This window comes from Vipera berus (assembly GCF_964194415.1).
Source record: "Vipera berus genome assembly, chromosome: 9".
NCBI classification, from domain to species: Eukaryota; Metazoa; Chordata; class Lepidosauria; order Squamata; family Viperidae; genus Vipera; species Vipera berus.
This window is the reverse complement of record NC_138212.1, coordinates 503206-512621: the sequence shown is the minus strand read 5'-3', so window position 1 is coordinate 512621 and position 9416 is coordinate 503206. Positions and strand designations below refer to the sequence as shown.

The 9416-nt window shown below is 63.0% G+C and overlaps 2 protein-coding genes across 4 annotated transcripts; one reads left to right on the top strand and one right to left on the bottom strand.

The window, feature by feature from the left end:
- The first annotated feature begins 1421 nt into the window (after nt 1–1421).
- On the top strand, nt 1422–3533 carry POLR1G (RNA polymerase I subunit G). 2 transcript variants are annotated; one of them, XM_081334446.1, is made up of 3 exons: nt 1422–1509; nt 1605–1743; nt 1826–3533. In XM_081334446.1, exons 1-3 carry the CDS (start codon nt 1479–1481, stop codon nt 3399–3401), a joined length of 1746 nt encoding a protein of 581 aa, XP_081190572.1. In that variant the 5' UTR covers nt 1422–1478; the 3' UTR covers nt 3402–3533. The 2 variants fall into 2 exon arrangements, with proteins under 2 accessions (XP_081190572.1, XP_081190571.1); XM_081334445.1 differs by having other exon boundaries at nt 1470–1515.
- On the bottom strand, nt 3518–8702 carry ERCC1 (ERCC excision repair 1, endonuclease non-catalytic subunit). 2 transcript variants are annotated; one of them, XM_081334447.1, is made up of 9 exons: nt 7932–8699; nt 7006–7332; nt 6257–6360; nt 5560–5659; nt 5175–5251; nt 4852–4951; nt 4600–4671; nt 4202–4270; nt 3519–3793 (listed from the first exon to the last, which is right to left on the bottom strand). In XM_081334447.1, exons 1-9 carry the CDS (start codon nt 8004–8006, stop codon nt 3740–3742), a joined length of 978 nt encoding a protein of 325 aa, XP_081190573.1. In that variant the 5' UTR covers nt 8007–8699; the 3' UTR covers nt 3519–3739. The 2 variants fall into 2 exon arrangements, with proteins under 2 accessions (XP_081190574.1, XP_081190573.1); XM_081334448.1 differs by lacking the exon at nt 4202–4270 and having other exon boundaries at nt 3518–3793; nt 7932–8702.
- Nucleotides 8703–9416: the final 714 nt, after the last annotated feature.

Sequence of the window (9416 nt, the reverse complement as noted above, 5' to 3'; positions counted from 1 at the left end):
AGGGCAGGCTGGGACCCAAGTAAGGTTCTCCCAGGAGCAACTTTGGCCAGGGCGGAAAACAGGAAGGTGGACCAGCCCCACACCGCCCCACACCAACCAGGTCAGCTCTCGGGAGGCTGAAAGTAGAGCTGCCGCACTCATGAGGGAGGAGGGGGTCCCAGCGGGTCTCACCCTGCTCGCAGCCCCAAAGGGCGAACGGAGGAAGGGAGGCTATTTTCAGCCGCCCGCCGGGGACTCCTTGGGAAGGAGCTGCGAGAGGCTTCCCAAGCACAAGCCAAGGGCCTGGAGGACAGGAATGAGCCCTTCCTGGCCAAGAGGGAAAGGGGCTGCGGAGGAACCCACGGCTGACGTCAGTGGGGGGGCTGTCCCTCTGTGGGCTCCAGAGGACAGGAAGGCGAGGCCTGGGCCTTCGCCGCCCGCCCTCCAGGCCGTGAGCCTTGCATACCCATTTTGGCCACCCTTTCCTGGGGTCGCCTTCTGCAGGCTCTGCTTTTTGGCACGGGCAGGGCAGGGCAGGGCAGGGCTAGGATTTGGGGTGGGGTGATCTGTTGACCAGCGGAATCTGCAAGTGGCCGCCTGCTTGTCTTTCGCCTCAGTTTCCCCAGCGCCACCTGGACGGAGTCCCCCAGCCAGGCCTCCGGGCCAAGCACCCCAATCTGGGGCACCTCCCTCCCTCCGGCTCCCAGGCGCCTCTGGCCCGGGGCCCCTTTAGCGGCAGAGCGCAGCAGCCCCTCCGGCTGCCCTCCACCTTCCTTCCTTCCCGGGCTCTGACGGCCTCCCCGCCCGTCGTCGTCGCCCCACGGCCAGCCCGGGGAGCTGGCCGGCGCTCTCCTCCCGGGCAGGGCTTCCTCCTCCGGCCGCGGCGGAGAGGCGGGCGGGTCTCCTTGCTCCTGCCCCTCTCGCTTGACCCCAGGCCCGGCCTCAGAGCGAGGCGGCCCTGCGTTCACCCGCCAAGCGATCTCTCCTCGGGAAGCGGCTGCTGCAAGGATCTTCCGCTGCCGGGCGCCACGAATCGTCCGCCGGGCTCCCGGGGCGGCAAACGCCGCTGCAGCAGCGACACCCGGCGGCAAGACGGCGCGCTGCACGCGGCCAGCAGAGGCCAAGCAGGCTTCACTTCGGGTGGGATTGCCGTGCCCATCAGGCACCGCCGAAAAGCAGCCGGTTTGCTCGCCTCCAGAATGCATGCGGGGATGCCAGGCCTGGACTAGCAGCCCCATCGGCCGCGGCACTGGGCAAGGGCCTGGGATGATGGGACCCGCAGCCTGACCGGTGAGCACCTCCCGGCCTGGGGCTGCCCCAGAGACGGGGGGGGGGCGAGAGGGGGCGCCAATCTCCCCGAAGGTCTGCGGTCCCTTTAAGGGAGGAATGACACCGGCCCCGTGGGGGGCGGGGCCGTGACGGCGCAGGCGCAGGCGAGGCCTCCGAGCACGGAGCCTCCCGGAAGGCGCTGCGCAGGCGCCGCACGTGGCCTGCGAGCGATGGGGCCGCCCGGCGGGGAGGCGGCGGCGGCGGCGGGTGAGCGGCGGGAGGCTGACCGGGCGGGGGGGGGCGGGACGGGCTGCCCGACCCGGAGCCCCCCGTGAGCGCGCCGTTGCTTCCCGCAGGGCCCGCCCGCTTCCAGTGCCCGGAGGAGTTCTGCGCGCGGCGCTTCGGCCCCGGGGCCGCCCTCTGCGCGGAGAGCCTGGCGGCGCCCGGCACGCGGCTGCTGCTCATCAGGGCCCCCGCCGACTTCCGGCCGGAGAGGTGAGGGGGCGCGGGAGGGAGAGCGGGGGGGCGCTGCGGGGGGTCCCGGGCTCCTCCCTGACGCGGCCTCTGCTCCCTCCAGCCTCGCCGGCCGCAGCCTGACGCTGCTGGGCCCCCGCCTGCTCAGCGCTCCGCAGCCCGACGGCAGCCCGAGGGTCTACAGCCTCCACGCGAGCCGGGAGGAGAGCGGCGCCCGCCTGCTGGTTGCCGCCGGCCGGCCGGGTGGCCTCGCCTGCGCCCAGCCGTTCAGCGGCTGCCTGAGGATCCAGGAGCGCTACGGAGAGCCCGGAGCCGCCCGGCCCCTCTTCCCGGCGGCGGAGCGTCCGGCGCCCCGGGTGCCGGGAGGGCTCAAGCAGCGCTTCCTCCCTTTCGGGGCGCGGCTCAGGGACGCCCGCCCTCCCTGGGGAGCGGCCGGGGGGGCCGCGCGGAAGAGGAGCAAGAAGCGGCCGCTGCTGCCTTTGAAGCAGGAGCTCTGGCGGCCGCAGGGGCCCGAGCCGCTTCCGGGGGGCTCCGCGAAGCCCGCCGGGGGGATGCTGCGAGAGCCGGCGAGCGCTGGGGACAAGCGGCGCCTCCCGAAGGCGGAGGCGGCGGAGGCGACGGAGCCGGCCACGCTCCCGGCCTTTGGCGGGCGGCTGAGGGGCCCCTCGGAGGAGGGTTCCTGGTCAGGAGGGGAGGAAGCGCCGCAGAGGAGGAGAGCCGGGAAGAAAGAGAAGAAGCGGAAGGGCGACCGGGAGACTGAGGGGTCGCCGGACCCCAATTCGAGGTACTGGCAGCCTGAACGGGACCCCTGCTTGCCGGAAGGGAGCCGAGAGCAGGAGGGAGGCCTGGGCGACTGCAGAGGAGAGCCGGAGCTGGGCAGGTGCAAAGCCAAGAGAAGGAAGAGCGCGCGAGGGGCTGGGGCGGAGGGGCTGTGGGGTGTCGCTGCCATCAAGGAGGAGCCAGTGGATGTCCCTGGTCTGGGGGCCGTCGGAGACGACCCTGCTGGGGAACTCTCCGGATGCAGAAAGAAAAAGAGGCGCCGGGAGAAGGGGGCGGAGGGGCTGTGGGGCGTCACTGCCGTCAAGGAGGAGCCAGGGGACATCCCCTGCTTGGGGAGCCTTCCGGAAGAGGGTCTGGGATCAGCGAAAGAGGAACCAGGTGGAGAGTTCCCTGGCTACATCAAGCAGAGCCCAGGGAAGGGGGCAGAGGGGCTGTGGGGTGTTGCAGCTCTTAAAGAGGAGTTGGGGGACGTCCCCTCTCTGGGGAGCCATGCAGAAGAGAGTCTGGGGGCCGTCACAGAGGACCCTGCTGAGGAACTCTTCGGCTGCAAGAAGAAGAAGAAGAAGAGCCGAGAGAGGGTGGCGGAGGAGCTGTGGGCCGTTGCAGCCCTCAAGGAGCAGCCGGGGGACATCCGCTGTATGAGAAGCTTTCCAGAAGGAGGTCTGGGGTCAGCCAGAGGGGGCCCTGCTGGGGAACTCCTGGCCTGCAAAAAGAAGGGGAAGCCTCTGCAGGAACAGGGGACAGAAACGCAGCAGCTCTTGGAGCCCCTCGTGCAGGACTGGGCCGCCCCTCTGCGGCAAGAGGCAGGGCCGGAACAGCCATTGCAAACTGACAGGGAGGCTCCAAAGCCCAGACCCAAAAGGAGGAGGAGGAGGAGGGAAGGAGAGGACCAGGCTTAGCAGCCTTTTTGAGCGTTTTGTTCATGCTCTGTCTGCCCTTCCAAATAAATCCGGGAGCTCTGCATGCCAGCGTTCCTTGGAAGGCTCCATGTTCTCTGCCATTTCTCCCCTTAAAAATGAGTGGCCACATTGTTTTTCCTGCCTGTGTTTTATTGCCTGCTTTGGGAAGCGATGTTCACATAGCAAAATAAGGGGCTTCGTTGCTCCTCCGAGAGGGAGTTGCTCTGTTGCCATTCCTTCCTGGAGCTTGGAGGGAGGGGGGGGATTGGAAACTGGTAGTTTCAGAGACGATGGTGAATCATCCTGGGCCCATCCTCTGATGCTCTTGAGCCCCTTCCTCATTTGGGCACCTTCAGAAATGGTTCATGAAGGATGTCAAAGAGCCTCTTGGCCTGGAAAGAATGCGTGTGAGTGAAGACCAAAAAAAAAAGGGCTAGTCCAGATGCTTTCAGACATGCAAACTTTGAAACACCTGGCCTCTTTTGCAGGTGTTCCCCACTGAAAACCTTCCTGTCAGGCCTCCCCAGATGTGTTGGGACTCAAACTGCAGGATGTCCAGCAATACTGGGCTACCATCGCGTTTGGCTTCCCAAACTGAAATAGCCGCACCTCCCCTCTGTGCTGGCTTGGTGGCTCCACAGGCGGCTGCCCTAGGGTTAAGGGCAGCAACTGAGGGATGCTGCTTGTGCCCTCCTTGGCTTAGAAAGAGGAAGCCTCTGACTAGGGGGGGGGGAGAGGGGCTTCCCTTCCATTGTGCCAGCCGATGGGTTGGAGGGCTTGAGGCAACAGCCTCCACCCACCTTTTGAGGCCCAATGCCAGGACACAGGGAAAGATCCTCCTTGGACGCCCGGACAATATTGGCCAGTGACTGCAAGGTAATGGCAGAGGGACTTAGTGGAATGATCCCACTGCATTAGCAGGCATCAGACCCAGCAGAGGCTCAGTAGGAAGCAAATGCATACACACCAGCACGCACCTGGGACTGAAGGGGAAGGCTCTGCAAATATTGCTGAACTGTAGGTCCCATCCCTCCCGCTTTTACTACATTGGTTAGGGCTGATGGGAAGTGGAGTTCAACAGCCTGGTGTGTGTGTGTGTCACAGATGACCCTTTCCGGCTTGCACATTGCCGGGGAGGGCTGCTGTCAAAGCACCAAATCCTGCCAGCCCACCCCTAGCAGAGAACTGGCTGGCTCACTCCAAATGTGGACAGCAGGCTCACGGTGTCTGTTTTGTTCACGGATTTGACGCTGGTCAGGCAGTCGGTCACCTGGGAGAGAACAAAGCAGCTGCAGCGCCAGGCCAAGTTTAGCAGAGACTACTCTGCTGCTTAAGAAAAAAGCTAGGCAACTGGCAGCTCGTGGCTGGGGCCCAGGGCTGGGAAGGTGCCCTGCATGCCCCAGTCAGGCTCTGCCCTGCTCCCTCCCCAGCCAAAGGAAAGTGGCCTTACCCGTGAGAGATAATCTCGCTCCACTTTCTCCTTCAGCAGGTCAGCCGGCTTCTGCTCATAGGCCTTGTACGTCTCTAAGTAACGTCCGGCTTCTTCTGGACTAAGCGTGGGACAGGATCAGAAAGCCATTGCAGGAAGCTCATGAGAGCTGCCTCTCTGCCCGGTGTTTATGAGGTTATTCCTGTTTGTCTCGGAGAAAATCTAGGCATGACTTTCTGCCTGAGCAGGGGCATCTCGTCTTAAGGAAAATTTAAAGGGGAAACTTGCTTGCAGGGGTCTTCCATAGCCAGGTTTCCCCCACCCACCCAGCGTTGGGGTCTCACCTCCAAGCCAGGATGAGGGTGCAGTCAGCAAGGATGCAGATCTTGGCTAGCTCCTTGACTGCCTGGTGGGGGTCTTTCTGAAAGAGCCGAGAGAGGAACTGCAGTTAAGGTAGCCAGCCTTGGAAAGCAAGAAAGGACCACCTGCCTTCAGGCCAACAAGGGCCCTGCATTCCAGCATCTTCCCCTGCAATGGGCCCAGCCCTGCAGGCATCCTGGCAGCTGCCAAACTCAGCAGCCACAGAGAATGAACAGAAGCATTGTGGGCCTGAGTTTGTTAGTGGACACTGGGCTAGCAAAGGGACACGGGGCAAGGAAATCCATGGAATTGGCTGTCCGAAGCGGGAAGGAGGTAACAGATTTTTTTTTGGGGGGGGCTATATCTCACCACGTCAACCTGAAGCAGGAGCACCTGCAGCTGGTACGTCCTCCCCAAGTTACGCAGCCGCTCATGGATGTAATTTGGATTCAGGTTGTGGTACCGGAGGCTAGAAAGAGAAACGTCAGTACAATTTGTCCTTTTCAAAGAGGAAACAGCTATCAAGATTTGGTTTTATCAAACTTCAATAATGTCGCAATAATGATTGAAAAAAGAGGCCTGATTCTGATTGCATTGGATTCTGCAATACGCATCCTAAATCTTTATCTCCATGTGGGTAAAATGGGCTGTTGCCTTTCAGGCCGTACATTTCACCAACTCTTAATGTGGGAAGTTTAGCAACAATTTTAAATGCTCCACGGGAAAGAATGGAGAGCATTCTGCTTATACCAAGAGGGAAACAGCATTTTGGACCTGAAAAAGAATTTGCAGAAGGTTTACCTCATGTCAGATGGTTTCCCTTGCGGTACTATGTGATTTTTTTCAGGAAAAAGGAATAAGCTCAATTCCTTTTCAATTGTGAACAGACGTGGGTCCCCTACTTCTGGCAAAAAGCACTCCTGTGTTTCAACTGGCAAAGCTTGCATTCAAAACTGATATTACTATACATGCAAGTACGTTTACAGTTAACTATAAAAACACTTTCCCCCAAATCAGCTACCTGAATAGCTTGTGGTGGAAGTTAATCTGAGCTTCCTCTGCTTACCTCAGGAAAAGGGCACACGTGCTCTGGCCCAACACATAATCTGGGACAACTTCGCCAAATTCCCAAGGCACGTTGCGGATAAACTTCAGAATGGGGTTCCCCCTCTGAGGGCAGAAAAGAGTCCACTGTCATTGGGAAGGAATTCCCACCTGCCTGTGGTCAAAGAAGCAGGCAGGCAGCCCACTTCTGTGAGGCCAGGCGAGAAGCTGTCATTGGGCTCCAAAAGCATCAGCAGTATGTGGGACCTCCTGAAGAAAGCGGAGGTATTTCATCAGGGTGTGGAGAAAGGCCTTGTCTTCTGCTGAAGGAGCAGGAAAGGACAGGAACCGGTGAGAGGGCGGGCCAGTTAGAAAGGCCAGTACCCAGAATTCTCAGTAGTGCCTAGGGCAGACATGTCAAACTCGTGACGTCACATGACATCACGCAATGTATCAGGACAGTTTTGCCATTGCTGGCAATGGGATGGGCGCGGCTTCTGCATGATGCGGCTGGCCCGCGGGCTGGCAGTTTGACACCCCTGGCCTAGGGTGTTTGGGGAATCCTGACATCGAAGCAGGGGAAAGCTGATCTTCTAAGCGGTCTGCACTGGACGTGAAGAATAGTTGCACCCAGTCCTGCCACCTTCCTGGACAGCTGTCCCTGAGCATTGGACACACTTGCCTTGAAAGACTGGCCTCGCAATAGCCAGGCTGCCAAAATGGGGAAGCTGACCAGGAATGTTCCCTGCTGGCCTGCCTGCTTCATCTCACCTGCCGGGGACTGACGATAATAGTGTTGTGCTTGGCCCCTGCTTTGGGGGCTGTGGGGTTCAAGGGGGAACCTTTGTCTTCCGCGGTGCTTTTGGGGGGCACAGCACTCTCATCCTGGTTCTCCGGAGGGGCTTCTTCCAAGATGTTCCTGGCCGATGCGGCGGGAGCAGCAGAGGTGGGTTTCAGCTGAGCAGCAGCGCAGGAAGAAGAGGAGGCCACGCCTTGCCCAACGATGTAGTCTGTGTAGGATGTCCCCCTTGGTGCAGCTAAGGGCTCAGGGACTGTTGCGGCTCTGGCTGCTGAAGTGGGTTTGAAGAGAGGCTTCACCTGGGAACGAGAGGGCGAAGGATCCGTTTCAGATGCTGAAAGGAGAGATGGCAGCCCCTCAGAGAGATTTTCCTCTGCAGACTTTCTGGGTACAGGTTAAGGGCCCAAATCACCCAAGTCAAGGGAAAGAGATCTGCAAAGAGATTCACGGATCACTCAGCAAAACTCAAGGAGGTAGCTGTTGGGGGTAGGGAGTGGGAGGAGAGGAGCTGGAGAGGGGCAAGCGGGGAATTGGCCTCCAATCCCTACGTGGGCACAAGAAAGAGTGTGCAGAAGGCGTGTTACTGTCACCAGAGGCTTCCCCTTGCGCTGCTGGGAGATCTTCCAGAAAAGGAGCAAGCCCCATGCCTCCTTCCCGGTGAACGGACGAGGGTCCCCGACGCCCGGCACAAACGGCTCCCGCGCTTCAACTGGCATCCCTTCCCCTGCCTTTGCGCTCTCCCCGGCGGGGCCCCGTCCCCAAGGGCTGGAGGGGGGACCGAGCCTGGGCTTCCTGAACGCCCCCTCGCCCCAGCCCGGCCCCGCCCGGGAGGGAGGGGGCGTTCAGCCCTGAAGCGGCCGGCTCCTCCCGGGGCTGCTCCCGCCCGACCGCTGCTCACCGCGGCCGCCTCCTCCGCCTCCCCCGGCGTCCTCAGGGCGAACCTCCTGGCCTGCTTGGGCCCCGGGGGCTCCATGGGCCGCTCCTCTTCCTCCTCCCGGCCAGGATCCGGCGCGCAGGGGGCAGCTGCCAGATCTCCCGCAGGCGGGCAGATTTTCACTTATTTCTCGAATCGGCTCTCCGTCCGTCGAGCGCCCTCTGCACCTGCCGGATGACAACCGCGCTGACCGGGGCTGCCCTTGTGTGGCGGCGCGCCCAGACCCCCTTCCGGCGAGACAGAGAAGGGGGCAGGGGCCAGGCTCCCCCCCCCCGCACGGTTGAGCTTCACCGATAGGATTTCCGCCTGCTTTTCCGCAGGCGCCGCCGACCCGCGTCCCGCTGCGGGACCAATTGGGCGTTCCCTTTCTGGCGCACGCGCACCATCTCAGACCCTGTGGGGGGGGCTTATTTCCGGTCGCTGAGAGGCGGGCTCGGAGCGCATGGTTTCCGCGGCGGCGCTCTGGCGATCCGAGCTCTATGGTTCCCCGCCGGCGAAAAGCGGCTTCGAACCCGAAACTTCTTAGACTGCTGCTTCGCCGCTCTAGCCGCGGGACCTCGCTAGTCCTTCCGCTGGGTGGGGCGGTAGCTCTGGCGGCTCACAACAATCCCGAACTGACCCTGGAATGGCGCTGCCCGCCTGGCTTGGCTCGGCCGGGAGCAGCCTCGGGACCCGGGAGGCGGAGCCAAAAGCCCACGAAAGGGCCATTGGGAGGTGAGGCAGCCCGACGAGAGGCACCTTTGGCTCCGCCCCCGCACGTGTCCCGCACTGGGCCCGCCCTTCACGTGGCCGCAGACCGGGCGCCTCGCTCCGCACGTGGCTCCCGCGCCCGGCTCCCGCGGGACGAGGGAGCAGCCTATTGGCTTTTGCGGCTGCCGGTCAACTGGGGGGCGTGCCCGTGCTCTGCTTGCTTCGCGAAACGAGCAGGCGGGGGCTGCGCGATCCCAGTTTCCGACCTCCTCCACGAGGACTAGAGCCGCGTTCTCTGGGCGCGGGCTTCCCCTTCCCTCCACTGGCCTCCGCCCATCTTCCCAGATGCCCTCCGAGGCGGGGCTGCTCCGCGGGAGCGCCCCCAAGCAGGGGCTCCTCTGCAAGGGCGGCCGCGGGGGTCGGCCGCGGGTCTCTGGCGGAGCGCGAGGGTCGCGGGGTGGGAGCAGCCTTTGGCCCAGGCGCCCCCGGGAAAGGGGGCTCGACCCGACGCCCGGGCCGCCGAGGAGGGCGTCCCGCCGGCCTGAGCCTCGCCCGCCGCCCTCCCGGCCGCGCCTCCGGGCGCCCCGCTTGTCTTGCCCCATGGCGATGCGGAGGCGGCCCCCGCCGGCTGAGGGGCGTCCCTTGAAGGGGCGCCAGACCGTTTGCAACGGGGCTGTTTGGGGGGGTGGTCGTGGCTTGGAGGGGCTCTTCCCTCCCGTCCTCCTTTTGCTGCGTGAGCCCCACCTGAGGCTGGGCACA